An 18,915-nucleotide genomic window follows, 5' to 3' on the forward strand; every position below is an offset into this window, starting at 1 on the left:
GTCAAGATCAAAGGTCACAGATTAAAATTAGAATTCCTCGAAACATGTGGCAGTTGAATTAAAAAAAAAATCACTTAAAAATCAAGACAAAATTGAAGAATAACTTCGTCAATGGAAAATTCTCTTCCAACGTTTTCCAATGAAATACGAGACAATAATTGGTACGAGACAAGTAAATAATGAGCTGCAACGGTTAAAAGACAATAATGAGGGACTCGAGAGGGGGATAATAGCGTGGACTGATCGACACTGGCACAGCTAGTACGCATTGAGATTCGTAGTTGGAATGTACTGGCTCAAAGTGTACATCTTCAACGTCAAATAAATAAGTTGGTGTTTTTTTCCGAGTGTAACTTGATTATTGTCAAGAATTTTTCTGTCGAATCGAATGGCTGTGAGTGTCTGAGATCGTGGATGGACAGTTTTTCATTGAAATTCATCATGATACCCAGGGGCTTCACTCACCACCTGCGCCTCTTGGCAATGATTCTTGTCTTCAGTGGATGTGAAACCGATGCTGTCGACAGGTCATTAATAATAATTCATAATTATTATTCGGGGTTGGTCTTATGGCTTTGAACGACCTTTGTCAATATCTTAAAATTTTCAGGGGATATATCTTCACAGCGCCGAAGAAATTTCTCGCTGGGGAGACTGAGAGCGGCTGTTTATCACTCCACAACTTGGAACCACCGGCTCACGTGCTATTAGAGCTGTTATCGCCGGCATCCGCCAATGATGAAGAGGTTTTGGCCTCTACCAGCACGCTTCTCGATTCTGGCAAGTCGATGCTTGGCTTTTTCCTTGATTCTCAGTGTAGTACTCGCAGTCCCGAGTCTTCGACGGGCGATAGTCGTAGGATCTTTGACCTTTCGGTGAAGATAAAACATTTCTAGGTATTCACGTGGAAATTGCTGAAAGGGGGAGGGCTTTCTATGATAATTACTAGCTCGCCGAGTTTGTCTAAATAATAATCCCATTCTTCACAGGACAAACGTATAAATGATACATTGATTATGCCAGGTGAACTTGAACTGACCCAATCAATTGATCTCAAAATTTAAAATTAATTGAATGCATTGCAGTTCCTCGGAGAAAAAAAAAACAATTTTCAATTCGCAGAAAAGGAAAATAAGCTAATGGATTTTGGCTGTACTTCAGAGGCCGGGCAGAGTACTTCAAATTATGCAATTGGATTAGAAATAATTACATTTTTATTTTAGAGAAAACTATTTCGAAAGATTTTTTTTTGTTTCACAAGCGATGATGAAAACAAATGTGACTATAGTTTTACTGATTCACTATTTTTGCGGATTTTACATGGACAAATTTGTAATCGTTTACTATCGGGTCATCCCTACTTGTCACAAATCATAAATTGAAATTGTCACTTCCTGTGATACAATGAAAAGGGTGAGCACCAAGCCAATGGCAATTTAATAGCTTGTAATGCGTGAAGGGGACACAAATTCTGACTGCGTCATGGAAAACATTTCATTCCGCGCAAATATTTCGGTTTGAGGACGATGGGAAAAAATACCATAACGTCTAACGTAGAAGAGCAATAGAAATTACTTCAATAGGCAGTTGCAAAATAAAATTAAAACGCCAAACCTTGTCAGGAAATTCGGCAAACGAGGGGTGATCAGGATTTTTTATATCAGTTCTGTTGTCCTAATATGAAGTAACAAGATTTCTCAGGCACGAGCACGTCTTACTGGTCTCACCATTCCTGTAAATGTCCACTAATAGGTGTCGAGACATGTTTGGAATTGGCTGTACCAGATCGTGTGCAGATGACATACACGATGGCAAGGTTGAGACTGAAGATCAGATTCGATAAGTATCCAGAGTATCACGTCAATACCGAAAAGGAAGTTTATATTGAGTATGACTCGGTCATAATGTTTGCTGAAACGGATAAGCCGGTTTACAAGCCCGGACAGGATGTGAATATTCGTCTTCTTGCTTTAACGCATGATTTGAAGCCTTGGAAGCGTCAGGTGAGTGGATAATGATTCAAGAGCCAATATTTATGATGTACTGCAATGAAAGCAGTTAATTAATTGTCTCCATCGAGACAAATTGTTTTTCTCACCCCCAACTGAACCAACTACTGACCTTGGGATTTTTTCACCTCCAATCGTAGGGCAGACCTTATTTTTCATTTTTACCTTGAAATTTGTCCCCTCCGATTCTTCCTAGATTCCAAAAGTGTGGATCGAAAATCCTTCTGAAGTGCGAGTTGCCCAATGGACGAACCTCAGCACAGACCGCGGAATAGTTCAGCTGCTGTTTCCTCTCTCCCCGGAGCCGAGTCCGGGTACATGGAGAATCAAAGTAGAGAAAAAAAAATCTCACCCCCAGCTGACCCACACCTCGACCTTCGAGGTCCGCAAGTACGTTCTCCCCCGTTTCCAAGTCACCATAAAGGGCCCAAGTTATATATTGGCAGACGCTGACAACGCAACGTGGAATATCTGCGCCCGATACAGTTACGGTGAGCCAGTTCGCGGAACTCTTCGGCTCAAATCCAGTCCACAAACTCCAAGCTGGCGTAGAAAGCACAACTTTCCAGCGATTAATTATGAAACTAGAATCGAATCGCCAGATGGATGTGCCGAGCCCTTTACCATTACAAGCTCTGGCATGGGCCTTCCCCATTGGGAGGTGGCCCCCAACAGCATCGTTCTAACAGCAAATCTCACAGAAGATGGCACAGAAGTCGTGGAGACAGCAACAAGTCGTACAGTTGTCGTTCATCAAGCTCTGAAGCTCGAATTCCTCCCCCACACCCCCAAGTACTTCAAGCTGGGACTTCCATATCACGGGAAATTGAGAGTCCTCAAGCAAGACGAGACCCCAGCACCTGGTGAAAAAATTCAACTCTGTCTCAGAGTTCGAGGAAAGGATGAGTGGGTGAGGGTAGTCGTCGAGTGTCGAAATTTCACGTCATCACCCCTTGGCTTTGTCAATTTCATCGTACCCCCTCAGCACAAAAATATCGTTCTCCTGAGTTTCGTTGCCACTGGAATTGAATACTCGACAAAATACTACTCTCCCGACAAACGCTGGAGGGTTTTCATGGATCAACCATCGGCATACATCGACGTTGGTGCCTGGTACTCACCATCTGACAGTTATCTAGCTGTTGCACGTGGCGATCAGCCGATCGTATGCGGGGAAAAATATCCTTTCAATGTCATGTACACAATGCCCGGTGAGACGAACGGAGCTCGTAATGACTCAGTTGCTTTCCACTACTCAATCAATTCCAAAGGAGATCTTCTGATTTTCGGCCACGTTCGACATAAACCTCATCGAGATTCAGTTCTGAACTATGCGGACTTCAAAAATGTTCTTGGAGCTGTGGAAACCAGCACGACGCCAGCCTCCAGCAATTATCATCACTCACATCATTCCAATGCAACTAGGAATGAACCCATGACTTATACTGTTCACCGGTTTCCCTTAAGTGTCAAGGTCACTCCAAGCATGGCACCCATCTCTGAATTGCTTCTGTACTATGTGAGACCTGATGGAGAAACTGTGGCTACGACCTATACTATTGAAGTTGGTCACTGCTTTGAGAATCGAGTCAAAACCCATTGGCAAGAGGACACGAAGTCGCCTGGGGAAGTGGCACGGTATCATGTGGAAGCTGCACCGTGGTCTCTCTGTGGAATTTCCGTTGTTGATCAATCAACGAGTTATTTATCGGATATTAAGAAGAGCCTCGTCGATGCCGATGAGGCTTTCGAACAGGCTAAGAGGTTTCACTTAAATCGTGATACACCGATTTTGTATCAAAGTGTTTGGAGTCACTGTAAAAGTGAGTATTTGATTCTTTTATATTTATTATCATTTATTATTTATGTCAATAATCAACATTTTCTCTTCTGGTTATACCCAGAAACCAATCAACCCGAGACAAGTATCGAGGAGATAGACCCCCTCCCATCTCCCGCCGTGGAAGTCCCCCCAGTGTGGGACATGCGAGCAGCTCCGAAACAACCCTGGAATCGTCAACTACACCGAGACACTCGTCAAAAGCGCAGTGTCATTCACAACGGTGGAGTCAACTACGTCGATGCGATGCAAGCCTTTGATGATTTCGGAGTAATCGTAATGAGTGATTTGATTCTCGAGTCGCGTCCATGCCCCCAGAACCAGTGGATCAGATCCAGGGAGAACATTGACTTCGAGATGATGCGAACGAGAATGGATGAGCCAGACAGAATGTGGGGAACAGTGCGAATGATGCCTCAGGCTTTTCCGCTGTTGAATTTTGCAGTAGTCGACTCCTCAGCACCAGGTCCGGACCTCGGTTATGCGGATCAGTTACCCGATCACATTTTGAAAGCCCCAAGATCGTACTTCCCAGAGACCTGGCTCTGGGACCTTGTGGCAACCGGCAAGGAAGGTCGTGCTGTCGTCAAACGTAATCTCCCCCACACTATCACCAACTGGATCGGTCACACTATCTGCATATCCTCGAATTATGGCCTCGGGATCGCCCAACCGGTCCAGATAAACGCCTTTCAACCCTTCTTCCTGGACTACAGCATTCCGTACAGCGTCAAACGAGGAGAACTGCTCCGCATGAGAGTTTCCCTCTTCAATTACATGCAACACAGTTTACCCGTGACAATCCAACTGGTGAATGCTCCTGGATTCGATCTCCACCTCTCCAACTCGACGGGGAAGTACTGCGTTGAGGCACGAAAAAGCGTTGTGCACGAATATGTCCTCCGGCCCCGTGTCATCGGTGAAATCAATGTGACTGTCTCCGCAGCTGTCGATCCGGACTTTGACAAACCCTGCGGTCCAAACACTGTTGTCTTCACCCAGGATGCGATCGTGAAACCGATTTTAGTTCTGCCTGAGGGATTTCCCATTGAAACAACAAAGTCAGCATTCGTGTGTCCTAAAGACTTCTCTGATGACTCGAGCATCTCCTGGAATCTGGATCTGCCTGAGGACTTTGTGGCTGACAGTGTGAGAGCCTATGTGTCTCTTGTTGGTGACCTCCTGGGCCCGGCGTTGGAGAACTTGGATAATCTGGTGAGACTGCCATTCGGCTGTGGAGAACAGAATCTCATTCTTTTTGCTCCGAATATCCAAGCGATCGCTTATCTCGACGCCACGAGAAGGAGCTCGACGAGTCCAGAATTGAGAAAAAAAGCAATCAGAAATATGGAGAAGGGCTATCAACGGGAGCTTAATTACCGCCACCCAGACGGTTCATACTCAGCATTCGGACCACTCAGCTCTGAGAGCGGGGGATCAATCTGGCTGACAGCATTTGTTGTGAAATCATTTGCCCAAGCGAGGAACTACATTCACATAGACGAGAGGGATTTGAAGTTGTCTGTAAAGTGGATCATAAAGAAACAGCTGGAGAACGGCTGCTTTCCCCTGATCGGTCGAGTCTTCCACAAGGACATGAAGGGAGGTCTTCAGGATGAGAATCAGTCATTCCCAGCTGCGTTGACCGCCTACGTTTTGGTGTCACTGCTGGAGAGCGGCAAAAGCCTTCCACCCTCGATCATCAGCAATGCGTTGTTCTGCTTGGAGAAGGGAATGCCTGATGAGGCTGATGGCAACCCTTACACTGCAGCATTGGCGACCTACGCTCTGACACTCCTGGAGCATCCCAATGCCAACGCAAGCATGAAATCCCTTTTGTCAAGGTCCACGCGTCTCCACGATCTCATGTGGTGGGAGGACAAGACTAAACCGTCTATGGGTTTGAGCATCGAAATGACAGCTTATGCTGTCCTCTCCTTGGTGAAACTCGGGGGTGAAGCGAATATGGCGTTGGCTCTGAAGGCTGTCAGGTGGATGTCAAAGCAGCGAAATGCGGAGGGTGGATTCACATCAACTCAGGACACTGTTCTTGGTCTGGAGGCACTTGCCAAGTATGCAGCAGCAATGTCCACCAATTACACTGACCTCTCTGTGCTTGTAACTGCTGGAGATGTTGCCAAAGTTGTCAGGGTTCATGAGGATAATCGAATGGTGCTCGTTCAAGTACGTTTGCCAGTTCTTCCGACGCTGGTGGAGATCTTCGCTGAAGGGGAAGGATGTGTCCTGGTTCAGACTAATTTGAAGTACAACGTCGCCACGGCTACGGGGTCTCAAGCTTTCGATTTGGTAGTTAATACCGAACCAGTGGCTTCTGGGGACGAGTGCTCCATGCAGAAAATAAGTATTTGTGCCAGATATAAAATGGCGGACGAGGAGAGTAATATGGCACTCCTGGAGATCGAAATGATCAGTGGGTTCATACCGGATAAAGGGACTCTTCACGCGCTATTGGAAGAGCCTTCTACTGGAGTCAAGCGGTTCGAGGAAGAGCGAGATTCTGTTACTCTGTATTTTGATAAATTAACTGGGGAGAGGACTTGCATATCATTCCTAGTTACTCGAGAAAACATCGTCGAGAAGGCTGAACCAGCAATTATCAAATTGTACGATTACTACCGTCAAGAGCTGACTTTTGTAAAGAGCTATACGTTCGCGAAAACATGTGATATTCGTGATGTAGATATTGAGGGATTAGATTCGCAGCCCAACGATCCAGAAGCAACGCCACAGTTTAGCCTCGGCCTCCCAATGGAAAAAGATACATCTCTTGAACGATCAGCGAAGAATCTCCCGCAAGACGCATTCTTGGCGCAAACAGCGGACGACACGAATGAGAAAGCAAAACAAACTTCCAACGAAACCAGTCATCCATCTCCTCCTCCTCCAGGAGTGAAGAAATTAATGACAATTTTACACGAAGTTTTGCAGAAGAATACAACGCAAACTTCAAAATCTTCGACAGTTCAGAGAATCCCTATAACATTCGCCACGTCCACCACAGCCAGATCAACAGAATCCATTGACGAAGTTGATTTAGTGAGACATATCGAGCCTGGAAGTGGTTTAGAGCCTGATCAATCAAATGGCCAGTTCTTCTTCGATAATCCGTCATTCGTAGTGATCGATCACGAGTTGAATACACCAGACGGTATCGAGGGCCCTCCACCTGTCTACGTGAAACCACCCTCCAATTTTCATCTGCACCACGAAGACAGAGGACATCCCAAGTTTTTCCCACCCCAGAATGAAACTGAAAATAATCGATCTGGCAATCTGAACGAGGACTTCAACAATTCCCCCCTGAATCAGTCAATGATAAGCAGCAGTTGTCCAATTTGCGGTGATAAATTGCCATCAGACATTAAAGACATCTACTGCAAGTCATCAGCAGCTGTCAAGGTAGCAATAAGAAGACTCCGGAAGGCGAGATTATTATTAGATTTGCGCTCTGAACCACATCCCAAGCGTCTGCGATTCATGATCGAGTTGACTATGAATGAAAACTGCACATGCCCAGCTATAGACAAGCCTGGAAGTCTCGCTTTGATATTTGCAACTGGTAATGTCACTTCCACAATCACTGATTCAGTTATTTACGATCAGAATAGTCTTGGAGGCATTGGAGATTACGTTAAGAAGCCACTGGACGGTATGATATCGATTTACACACTTCCCAATGCCGGATATTCATCGTCACAAATTATTGAAGCCCGAGAATTCTGTCCAACATCTCCAAGTGCATGAAGTGAAGACTTCACTTTCAGATTATAGACTTTAAATATTCTGTAATATTCTCAATTATTACCAAAGAGACGTTTCTGTTAGAAATTCATTTCTTTCGCCATTTATCTCCATCGAAAATCAATATCTCCATTATTACCGATATTACTATCACTATTATTATTATTAATATTATTTTTGTGATTTATGAACAATCATACATCTCCCTTTTATAGGTTTTTATTTTATTCAATTTGTTGACAATAACTGCTACGCGAATAAACGTCTAACAACTAATCACTGAAACTCGCTCATCAATTTTTTTATTCTGTCACATTTCGTCTTTATTATCATTATTGCTAGCGTTGACCAATGCAACAGCTTGCTAAATTTTATTATCATAAACTTGCAGAAAAAAAGATATATCAGTATTTTTATTCTCATTTTCTTTTTTGAATACATCAATTGAATCAACACCGAATATCGATACGCTTTTCACTCTCATGAATAAACTTTGAATATACGACGTGAAAATCTCCGATTCAACAAAAGCTATTTATGGATGTATGAGAGATGCCAATTCATTATACTGGTAAAGGGGACATTGGAGTTATCGATATTATTACTAATCATCCATTTCCGCCTTTAATATTGTCAATTATCTCCGCACGATGATGCAAAAATCAACTCAATCAGAAAAATGAATTGCAATATTTTTTTTAACGACGCGAGATTACGAGAATTTTTATGATGATTCGTTGATACTCTGAACGAGTAAGGCATCTCGTGAGGATTCCGTTGGGATTGGAATTGCTCTCCCATGCATCCAAAATCGTAAAAATAATTCAATAACTTAAAAGCAAAGAAAATATCCTGTATAAAAATAAAGGAAGATAAGATCTGGCAGTTTCAGAGCGGAATATGATGAATGCATCAAGCGGAATGAAATTCAAAGATGAAGGAAAACAATTGAAAAAGAAAAATCGATGTTGTAAATTGAATTGATCTCTATAATAGAAACTAGGATCAGCTTTTGTTGATGAGGGACTCTACAGAGCTTTTAAACTAATTTCTTTAATAGATTTGTGGTGCTGAGCGATCGTTTATAGGGCCACTCGTGCGCAATGAAGTGCCTCGCCTTATTTGATCCATAAGTGAACTGCGGACTTGATGAGGATCAATTATCGGCACTCTGTTGGCCATTATTCGTCTGACGCTCGCTGATCTATTTGTAGTATTTGATCTCCCTTGCTGAATCTGCAGTATTTGAGGCGAGTGCTGTTGACCTTGTTGGGCCTGTTGCTGTTGGGCTGCTAATTTAGCATTTAATGTCTCTAAAAATCCAACTGGCGTTCTGGAGCCCTGGCTAGTTTCTACATTGATATGTTTTCGCGTTGATTTAGGACTGCTACTTGAATTGACATTCAAATTCGTATTTATCAATTTTGAACTTAGCACTGCCATAAAACCTTGGCCTACACCACCTGGGCCTTGATATTGGCCAGACGATACTGATGATGATGATTCCATACTTGTAGTTGATACTCTTCGAGATGAACTTGAACGTTCAATGAATGTAGAGTGGGTTATTTGGTTGAACGATCCTTGGGGCTGTGCTGGCGGTTGATTTGCTGCTTTTCGAAGAAATGAGGGACTGGCTGGTGTGTGGCGAAGCTCTGTCAGCGTTCGGACAGTCTCCGAGACAGATATCGATCTGGAAGTAGATGAGAATTTTTTATCAACATATCAACAATTAACGGTCGATAGGATTTACGTGATGACTTTTTAATCGCTGGTGATTGCTCAGTCCCAAGAAATTTATTGGCGTAAAAAAATATGGCCAATCATTGATATTGGACTTGAAAAAAAAAACAAAAGGGGCTCTCATATTCTAGGGTAAATACCCAATCAACTTGAACTAATAGAATGAGGAGCTTTAGATCAAAGATCTGCCTCTTGATTAATTTTTTATGCTTACCGCTGTGGAGTGGGGCTGGGGGCGGGTGAGTTCCCCTCCAGAAGAAATGCAGGCGGTGGTGGGAGATTTTCAGTCTCATCGCACGTACTGGTAGTATCTGTACGCTGTTCCCCAGCAACGAGAACAGTAGCAGCAAGTAATCCACCACTTGCTCCAATCATTGATCCAGTTGTACTCGAGTAATGACCACTAATAATTGTTGACGTCCTACGTGCTGGTGGCGGTGGTCTAGCTTGTTGAATAGAGCCTCTTCGCGGCATTGTGCATGAGCTACCAGGGGCAACAGGAGTCTCACAGAGACTTGGGACGGCTTGGAAGGTCGGCAGTGTTGATTGACTACTGTAACCACTGCTTGATTCCAAACTCGATTCGGGCGTTGTGCTGCCTGTTTCCTTTTCAGGTGCTGCGGTGTCAGTCTGGAAATTATAACGAATAATAATCAGTGTCCAATTGTTATGTTCGGCATTCATTCAAATGGATTCGTTTTAATTGGATAAAGCGTCTCTAAATTTCAAAGTTTCTCACCTTTTCATTATTGTTGCTGCTTGCCGTTTGTCCTCTAACTGTCGAGCCAGAGGTTATAGGTGCAGCCGCTGGAATTTGCATCTCTTGAGCACGATTGGCAGCTAGATTCGCCAATTCGTGCATATTTACGTACATGGGCTGCTGTTGATGATTTCCTAAATCTTAAGAACATCAGTTATTTATGAATTTTTAAAATTCCATGCTCTTGAGTGATTTTTATCAGACGAATGTACAATTAGATGAATGTGATTCATTTTTTTTCAGCCACCAGGAAATCATTACAGCAGCAATAAAAATAAAATATTGCAAACCTTTCATTAAATGTGCGGGTAATGGTAGCTTCGGTTTCCCCCGATTAGTCGGAGTCCCCTCATTTTTTCCTCCCGTAGTGGCAGGTCTTTCTAAACTAGAGCATCTGCTCGGGATCGGTGGCCTTAGATTTCCAGCACTGTTTTTGCGCATTTGTACACGTGCTAACTGGGGATTCGAGGGCGGTGATGAGACTGGCGATGCTGGCTGACTATGGCAGCATCCAGGATCGGGTGCTTGGAATGTATAAACACTGAGTGCAGGTCGCTGATGTCCTTTTTCGTATGCTGAGGAGATTGTATGAGGTCTCTCGTTGACTGCTGACGGCTGAACTTGTCTTTCAAGAGTCGCTGTCTCTTGAAGATCGGGCCAAGTCGCATTCGTCGAAGATTTCGTTGGGCAATTACTTTGATTACTGTGGGAAGACACATTGGAAACCTGCGAATGAAAAAAAAGGTGGAAACATTTCAGAAAATTTTTAAAAAATATTCAAAAGTGCAAAAACTCTATGCTCAAGAGAATGCAGAATTTTATCCGATCGAAGTATAAAAAATTCATGTGTCATTAAAGCTCACACCGAAATCTATCTCAAAATTATAAATCCCTCTCTAAGAACTGAATTTTTTAATCTGCGCATATATATATGTGTCGAATATATTCTAAAATTACAGCTGTATTAACAGTTACATTTTTTTAACTGTCTCCAAGAATAACATGCCAGGGATCCTTAAGAAATATACGAAAGATTTTTCTCTCTTCGTACTCCAAGACCAGAAATATACGAGGAGTACGAAATACTATAATCATCCCACTCAGCCACAGAGTTTTTGTTAATTGATTCTTCAAGTCATAAAACAGATAAAAAGCGAGAGATAGGCCGTCTATACCTCCATACCCACTAGCTACCCTCTATAATTACCTGATGCTCAGAAATAGGTTGCCTATAAAGTGTATCCTGTGAAGTAAATCCAGAATCACGTGAACATCCACTCGACAAGTGTCTAAGTGTCGTTGTCCCCGTATCTGCGATGCTGAAGGGTCTCGTACCAATTGGCTACAACGATTATACAACATCGACTACCAAAAAACATTCATAACGAAAAAGTGATAAGAAAAAAAACTCAAATCAGGCAAAGGTAAGGGTAATGCACAGAGAAAACATGGGCTATGGGATAAAAAAAATCTACAACTAGTAAATGAATAAAATAAAATGCAGTTTGCTTGATATCACAGAGTGCTTTCTCATGTTTTAATGAAATTACCTGGGACATTGATCTGTGCCACTGATGGGTGCATGAATTTGGATGATTTTTGCATGAACCACTTGAGCTACTGTTCAACGAACTTATCGAGCACATTGAACTTTTTCTAGACCCAAGTGATAACGATGGGCTTGATGGTGGCGTTGCTAGTGCCCACTGTGTCATTTCTCTCCCCTTTAAATCCGTAATAACCTGTTCAGAAGCTGCTGGTAAATCGTGGGGTGATGCTGCGTGTCGCTCCAGCTGATCAGAAACCTCTTGCAGATGCGTCAGCTCCATCAGCATGGATATTTCTTCATCTAGCACCGGTCTCAGAAATTTGGCGAACTGACAGAAACGTCCACGCTCTTCCAAGAGTGCAGCCCGCACTGCTTTACGCTCGGTCTCTTCCAAACTCAAGCGTTTCTCGTGAACACTAGCCTCCGATGACTCGAGTAATCGGTTTAATTCAGAATCATCGATACGATTGCCCTGGGTTTGGAGGGTAGCGGTTTGGCTGTGGCCGTGGCTTTGGACAATGCCCTTCCTTGCCTTTTTCTTTTGCAGTCTTAATGTGTCGGTTGAACGCTTCTTCAACTCGGATTTGGCTCTTTTGTACTCTTTAGCATGCTCTTTATCCAGATTTATTAGGGTTTTTTTCCAGTCTTCTAGTTTCTCTTGGAGGGGCATCACCAGTCTTTCCATAATTGCGCTAAATACACGACATTAACTTTTGTCATTTAACATTGTCTGTTATTCAATCTTGGATTTTGAAATAATTTTTTCTTTAGGAAGCCACTTTTCGTTCAAGATGCATATTGTATAGCATTTTATATACTTCAACATTTACTCACAATAAATAAAGAGTTAAAACTAAGTCTAAATAATGACAAATCGCAGATAGATATCCTTAAGGTAATTCGTTGCTTGCAAATGGTTCTCTTCCATATTAATCTCAACGAAAATTGACACCAAGTTTATCATTCAATTTATTTCGAGGCAGATCAAAATGGAAAAGTGGAAGTCAGTTAAACGTCAAAGAAGTGACAAAAATAAACATGACATAAGTACCATGTGAATGATTTCATCCTCGTTTCAACAGCCTTATGACGCAGACATATCCTAGTCAAGGCAGTACCAATTTCTTTCGTTGCACCTTTGGCGTTGGTCGCAGCATCAGCAATCTTCTGGAAGGCTTCGAGATAGGCTGATACTGCTAGAATAGCTGCTCTCAGACAAGCATGAAGTTTTGTTGCCTTCGATATTAAGTCTTCCCACAGAGGTGTTCCATTCTGAAATTCAAATCGATCTTTAAATTGTTGAAGCTGTCATGGAAATCGAACCACCAATGCCATTGTTTCAAAACAAAGCATGAAAACATTGTCCTTTGAATGTCCAAAAATCCAAAACAATTACCTTCATATCAGCAATGATTTGATTGAAAAGTCCGCCCAGGGCGCTGCACTCTCTCTCTACATTGGCGTCCATCTTCCTGAATATTTTCTTCTCTTCTGTCAAAATTTCGTGTATCCTCAAGCCCCTCTATCACCACTTATCAATGATCTGTCTCCCCCTCGAATAAACTCATTCGTCCTTCGAATGCATCGCACTGCGTTATGAAGTTGTTCAGGAAAATCGAGGAGACAGTGTATTCCTGGGACACTTCATGCCGTAAAATAACGCAGGAAATCCCTCGCACCAGCTTTGAAGAGCATGGCTGATTTTACGCTCTGTTTTGTTCCCCTCGTCGATGTTAAATTCGTCAAACTGAATGAGACGGTTAGACGCCTCCCGTCAACACTGGCGCGTTCCCTTCCGTATTCACACACCGTACGAACCGTTGTTTCTCGTCTCTTCCATGAAACCCAGTTAATTTCTCACCTCCATTCGCAATTATAATCTGAATCCTGTCAAATTGGTTAACAAATCACATGTACCCTGTTTGAACACTCGCTCGATGAAAAAGTGCGGGGGGGAATGAAGGGAGTCACAAACGAATTATACGTCAGATCCAATCACAAATGACAGAGGTACTGCTGGTACACTGCCTGCAGCCAAAGAACAGTTTGGAAGGTTTACCCCCACTCTCTGTTATCCCCAAATGGACCTACTTTCCCCACTACCCTGTAAGCCGAGACAATTCTTCAGTGTCTACCATTACAACCACCCTCCTTTCCTCTCTATCCCCGCCATTTTTTTTTCTTCACGCTCGTGTGTACAATATGGACTATTTCACTCGTCTCTATCCACTGTATTACACATGACCCCCCACCATTTTGTACTTGAATATTGCCATTTGCGTGTCAATGTACTCATGCAGATTCTGACAAACATGCACTGTTTGCAACGACGAATGCAATTGCCATGGAGTCCTGGTGGGAAACATGCATTGATGGGAGACTCAGGAAGAGTGGGGATCTCCCAGAGAAGACAATTCTCTCGTGGTAAGTTGTACATGTATACCATAGTATCTAGCATACAAACACACAGGCTACGCTCCTTTTATCCCTCAACGCAGCAGCAGATGCGCTCCGTATATTTTCAAGCGTGTTTACTGGACTACTTACACCTGCCTCAGCCTCTCCCTCGGTCTGATATCGTGCACATGAGAGGGTAATCAGATGTGAGAGGAGAATTTTTAATTTATTGTTGGTACTGTTTTTGAAATGAAGTACGTAAGGAGGTTATTATTAGAGCGGGAGATATTTATACATTTTCACGAGTCGTGGAAGAGAAAATAATGGAGAAATGGGAGCACCTCATGTAGAGGGGTTTCCTTTTCAAAGGATTATCTTTGTTCGTGGCTGATGACATGTGTAATATGCCCTCAGATATGCAGCACTTCACCAGAATATAGAACGAACAATTCCGAATTACCAAAGATTATTATTTATTTCATGATTTTGCGGGATTATTCTGAATCTTAATTGATACATCAATTATGACAAAATATGGATTTCACCTCCCAAAGGTTTTTCAAACGTGATTCAGAAATTTACAATAAATGAAAATGTACATGGCAGTTTGACTAGTAGTCAACCTCAACTCCAGTATTGAGGGCAATGCAGCTTTACTATTGATCTTGCGATGTCCACATTACCTGTGAACAGTACATTATTAGGATGGTAAAACTTTGGCTTCATATTGAAAAGCAATTTTATCTGGTGGTAGATGAAAATCGCCTAAAAAATATCTTATTTACCTTTCTGCAATTCAATATACAGTGCCAGCATGATCACGTGTATTGGTATATCGCAGTCTGGCCCTTTTGATACCCAAACTTGTTTAAGCGTTTCACTGGATTTATCTAGTTCGCCTCTGGTTGCATAAGCCACTGCTAAATTATAACGCAGAATCGCTTTTGCTGTCACGAGGCTGGTAGGGAACCATTCTAAAATGTTTACATCATTCATTAAAATTAATAACAATTAATCAAATTTTGTACTCAAAAGGATGAGACAAGAAAAAAATACTTTTTGTATTAATAAGCCTCTCTTGAGTCTTATCTCTATCGAGTGCGTCTGGAACCGATATCGATGTGTTTAGATCCTCAAAATTTTCTAATTTGAGATGGTTAATGGCTTCGTTAATTCTATCCATCAGAATGAGACACTCAGCGGCGTAGAGATTGCCTAGCATCCTGTACGCCCCTGGAAGTTTTTCAATAGCTAGCAGAGATTTTGAGTGCTCTAATGCCGCGATGTAGTCCCCTAGACATAACGACACATAAGCGGAAGCTCCGAGGATCGCGATTTTTAGGTTTGAAGATTCAACTGCCGTTATTTCCGATGTTACTGGTACCGTAGGGGCTGCTGGAGGAGGATTGCCTGAAAAATCATTTATATTAGATACTTATTCTTTTTCTGAGAAAAAAGTGAGAGTTCTGATCGGCTCAGGAAACTCGTTCATCTCGCATTATTTTTTATCATAAAAAATATCTAAATAATATTTTTCATTTGATATTGATCTCCAACGCAAACACAAATTTTCAAAAAATTCCAAATCTTCTCACGCAAAACCCGAATTATTTCAAGTTTCAATTAATTGACTTCAAGTACCTAAAATATGACCGGGCGATGCTAGAGACGCGATCGATGATTGGAGACCAGCTGTGACAGCTGAACTGACAGATGGATTAGCCGGTACCGGTATATTGAAAGTTCTTGTCGATTGGTCTTCCTCTGGTAGAGTAAAGAGTGCATTCTTCAGACACAACATTCCGAATTCTAGTGTCGGTTGTGGAATCGCATACGACAAATTCTCCACATGATATTGGGTCTCTTTACTCAAGGCCGCTGCTAGAATAATTTTTCTATGGATTCCAGTTCCAACGACTTTTTGTACCATATCCTCACGTCTTTTGGGAATGTCAAAGTCCACTTCATTTGAGGGCTTATGGCAGTATATGCAACACTCTGCTAATTTCAACCACAGGGATGGACTATTGTGCAGCCTCTGCGCAGCTTCAGTGAAACAGTCGAAGGCTTTTGTTGCCTGTCCCGCTTGAAGTAGTGATACACCCAGACTGAACATCAGTTCATAATGTCGATCACCTCCTAAAGTATAGAGAGGTTGAGACGACAGGGGATCTGTCTCTTTTACTCGAACACTTTCTACAGCTTTTCTATTTTCTTCCAAAGCTTTTTGGAAATAAAATGCCGCGAGATTGGGTTTCCCATTTGCGTAGTTTATACAAGCAACGTTGTTGTAATATAAAACAGCTGCTGATTCTCCGCAAATTCTGTGGATTGGAAAGAGATGAATCCATTGGCTTGTCGAAACGTACGAAAAAATTTACTGAATTCTTTGGTGCATTCCTTGAGCAGAAAATCATCATACAGAATCGATTTCATTACAAAAATCAAAACAAAAATTTCAAAAGTAATGAAAACATTTCAGAACCAAATTGTATAGAAACTAGACGAATTGAGCTCATAAATAAAATTAACCAAATACATTTAACCATTCGTTTGGTTAATTAACGGGTGCCTCTAGAACTATCATTCTCCCATTAATTACCTATATTCTAAATTATCTGATGCGGAATTGAGAAGCTTCAATGACTTCTTGAAATTCCCCCTCATATACTCCAAATGCGCTTTGAGAAATATTGTTGAGATACTCTAGAAAAAAAATAGCATGAATGAATGATATATTTCACTCGATAACCTTACTTTCGCCACTCACCACTGGTGTCCCTAAAGAAACGAGCAGCTTCCACTCCATGCTGCATAATTTTGGTTGGTGAAGCAAAAGGTATACCCTCGCCTTGTACTTTAGTAGCTTCAGCCTGAACAGATCGTTCGTTGAATCGACGCTATCCTTCTTCTTCTCCTTCAGTTCTTTGATGCCAATGCCTTTTGGTGGGCCGTCTTGGACTGACGGGGAAGAAGTTAATTTTGACGAGTCCGTAGAACAGATGAATTGACTCTCGACGTAATTAATGAGGGCAAGAGCAGCATTCAAACGCTTCGTCACGATGTGGAGCTCAATGAGAAGTAGACAGACGTTCCAGGCCAAATTTTCGTCTGAAGAAGATATTGAAAAAATTTTTGTTTCGCTTTAGTTGCATTGCCTAATGATAATGAATAGTTCTGCTGTTTTCATTATTTGGACACTCCATTCAGAATGAAAAATATCTTTGATGATAGTCTTTGGACTGAGCACTAAAAAATAGATTTCTAAAAAAATACCAATATCCCACGGCTGATCAATGTGTGTATGAATTTGAAGTGGAAATTACATTTATAATTGGGTTTAATTGTTGTAAATGAAAGTTACCCATGGGTTCAACAAGTGCAAATAATCGTGTCAAAATATGAAGAGCTGTTTCATCCTGTCCTGTATGATAAAGAAGCACAGCCTGATTAAATCTCATCACACATTTTTCTACATCGTCTGCACTATCTGGAGATGAGTCCACAGCAGTCGGTGCTCCACAAATGGCATTCAGACTCTTCCTGGCTAATTCCGTTTTTTTCAAATCATTTTTGTAGTACTCTACGATCACTTTGTTATGCATCACTTTCAGATCTTTAGGCCTGAGGGCTTCTAACTTGTTCAGGTACGTCAGGCAGGAAGTATAAGAGCGTTTTTGAAACTCCACGAGAGCATTTTGGGCTAAATCACGTTCTTGTTCAGTTATAACTACCGCTCCGGCTTCTTTGCCCGAAGATTCTGTGGTTTCAGTCATTCTAGAATCATAAATTGGAGAATATTCACCCATTTTAAGCTTTCCAATCATCATTCTTCAAAAAAATCTGCTGTCAAGCGAATTTGACAAATTACAATGAAAAGTGAATTTTCCGAATGCTTACTTCCATTCAATTTTGTAAATAATACACTATTGTTGAGGGGGTGTTTATATTATCACTCAAATATTGTGGGGTTATGTTTCATCTGGTACAAGGTCGTTCGGAGGTCCACGGAAAGTTGATAGCATATCCTGGGGAAAGATGGCACCGTAGGGAATCATCGGTTCAACAGAATACGGTCGTCAGTAAGTCTACCACCAGTGTACTGTTGTCGATAAAGTAGATGCCCCGAGTCAATTCTCCATTCGAATCTGTGACGATTCTAATGATTCTAATTATTTTTTTTTTTATTTTTCTTTCAGGGTAGGAATACTATTATTAGATAAAATACCTGTTTCAGGGGCCACCTTTCGTTAGGTTCTGTAGGAAAACGTAGGGAGCTCTGATCATGCGCCTGGGGGATTTAAATTTTTTAATGGATCATCAATGTTGTATTGGGGTGCTAATTGCTATTTTCATCCCCATAATTTTGTCAGCCTACATTAATTCCTGGAAAATAGTTTCTTCGTGCCCCTCAAGGACTAATCAATTGTTGGAGAGGGTTTATTTATGTTGTTTTCAACATTGGACGGGTTTACCCTCATTTAAATAATTTATTTCTTTACGCCGATCGATCGGGGTTAACACAGAGTTGGGTATGTGACACGGTAAAAAAAACAATGATCTCTATCTTTTCCATTTGTACACGCGATAATGTAGACGTAAAAGAGTCATAAATCGATTCATAACTAGGGCCACTTTGTCTTATCTCCCTGGATCGATACACATCTGCACGGAAAAATAACTAGTCAACCATTCGAATTTTCACTTCTTTCAACGGTACCTCTGGTGGACGGGGATGATCGTCACCTGGCGCCAAGGTGACTTGCAGATGCAAAAGTGTCCCGATACTACTGCTGCAACCTTCCACCTGCCACCTGTCGGTATTTTCTACTTGAAAAATTCATAATCGCTGAGC

General features: G+C 41.9%; 3 protein-coding genes across 6 annotated transcripts; 1 reads left to right on the plus strand and 2 right to left on the minus strand.

Annotated features, from left to right (window-relative positions):
- The first annotated feature begins 57 nt into the window (after positions 1-57).
- LOC135161893 (alpha-2-macroglobulin-like) lies at positions 58-7,890 on the plus strand. Its single transcript, XM_064119873.1, has 5 exons — positions 58-527; positions 611-780; positions 1,753-2,003; positions 2,206-3,832; positions 3,914-7,890. The coding sequence occupies exons 1-5, from the start codon at positions 415-417 to the stop codon at positions 7,612-7,614; spliced, it is 5,862 nt and encodes a 1,953-aa protein (XP_063975943.1). The 5' UTR covers positions 58-414; the 3' UTR covers positions 7,615-7,890.
- Positions 7,891-8,005: 115 nt separating this feature from the next.
- Mim (missing-in-metastasis) lies at positions 8,006-13,959 on the minus strand. 4 transcript variants are annotated; one of them, XM_064120004.1, is made up of 8 exons: positions 13,060-13,959; positions 12,715-12,935; positions 11,665-12,355; positions 11,322-11,456; positions 10,405-10,840; positions 10,094-10,248; positions 9,569-9,984; positions 8,006-9,304 (listed from the first exon to the last, which is right to left on the minus strand). In XM_064120004.1, exons 1-8 carry the CDS (start codon positions 13,129-13,131, stop codon positions 8,665-8,667), a joined length of 2,766 nt encoding a protein of 921 aa, XP_063976074.1. In that variant the 5' UTR covers positions 13,132-13,959; the 3' UTR covers positions 8,006-8,664. The 4 variants fall into 4 exon arrangements, with proteins under 4 accessions (XP_063976074.1, XP_063976067.1, XP_063976082.1 ...); XM_064119997.1 differs by having other exon boundaries at positions 10,094-10,254; positions 13,060-13,946; XM_064120012.1 differs by lacking the exon at positions 11,322-11,456 and having other exon boundaries at positions 10,094-10,254; positions 13,060-13,955.
- A 550-nt stretch (positions 13,960-14,509) lies between these two features.
- Positions 14,510-18,530, minus strand: Not10 (CCR4-NOT transcription complex subunit 10). The gene is made up of 9 exons (XM_064120145.1): positions 18,289-18,530; positions 17,961-18,219; positions 17,425-17,837; positions 16,831-17,171; positions 16,663-16,766; positions 15,702-16,384; positions 15,117-15,470; positions 14,846-15,034; positions 14,510-14,743 (listed from the first exon to the last, which is right to left on the minus strand). Exons 3-9 carry the CDS (start codon positions 17,834-17,836, stop codon positions 14,685-14,687), a joined length of 2,142 nt encoding a protein of 713 aa, XP_063976215.1. The 5' UTR covers position 17,837; positions 17,961-18,219; positions 18,289-18,530; the 3' UTR covers positions 14,510-14,684.
- Between the last annotated feature and the right edge of the window lie 385 nt (positions 18,531-18,915).

This window comes from Diachasmimorpha longicaudata, chromosome 1 (genome assembly GCF_034640455.1).
Source record: "Diachasmimorpha longicaudata isolate KC_UGA_2023 chromosome 1, iyDiaLong2, whole genome shotgun sequence".
Taxonomy (NCBI): domain Eukaryota; kingdom Metazoa; phylum Arthropoda; class Insecta; order Hymenoptera; family Braconidae; genus Diachasmimorpha; species Diachasmimorpha longicaudata.

Excerpts from the sequence above, each read along its gene's own strand:
- Not10 (XM_064120145.1), bottom strand. The coding sequence starts at position 17,836 with ATGACTGAAACCACAGAATCTTCGGGCAAAGAAGCCGGAGCGGTAGTT. Across the intron at positions 17,172-17,424 it reads TGCACTTGTTGAACCCATGG|ACGAAAATTTGGCCTGGAAC; the intron begins GTAACTTTCATT and ends TATCTTCTTCAG. Across the intron at positions 16,385-16,662 it reads TCAGATAATTTAGAATATAG|AATTTGCGGAGAATCAGCAG; the intron begins GTAATTAATGGG and ends TCCAATCCACAG.
- Mim (XM_064119997.1), bottom strand. The coding sequence starts at position 13,131 with ATGGACGCCAATGTAGAGAGAGAGTGCAGCGCCCTGGGCGGACTTTTC. Across the intron at positions 12,936-13,059 it reads AAATCATTGCTGATATGAAG|AATGGAACACCTCTGTGGGA; the intron begins GTAATTGTTTTG and ends TTTGAATTTCAG. Across the intron at positions 10,255-10,404 it reads ACCCGCACATTTAATGAAAG|ATTTAGGAAATCATCAACAG; the intron begins GTTTGCAATATT and ends GATGTTCTTAAG.
- LOC135161893 (XM_064119873.1), top strand. The coding sequence starts at position 415 with ATGGACAGTTTTTCATTGAAATTCATCATGATACCCAGGGGCTTCACT. Across the intron at positions 528-610 it reads GAAACCGATGCTGTCGACAG|GGGATATATCTTCACAGCGC; the intron begins GTCATTAATAAT and ends TAAAATTTTCAG. Across the intron at positions 2,004-2,205 it reads TGAAGCCTTGGAAGCGTCAG|ATTCCAAAAGTGTGGATCGA; the intron begins GTGAGTGGATAA and ends GATTCTTCCTAG.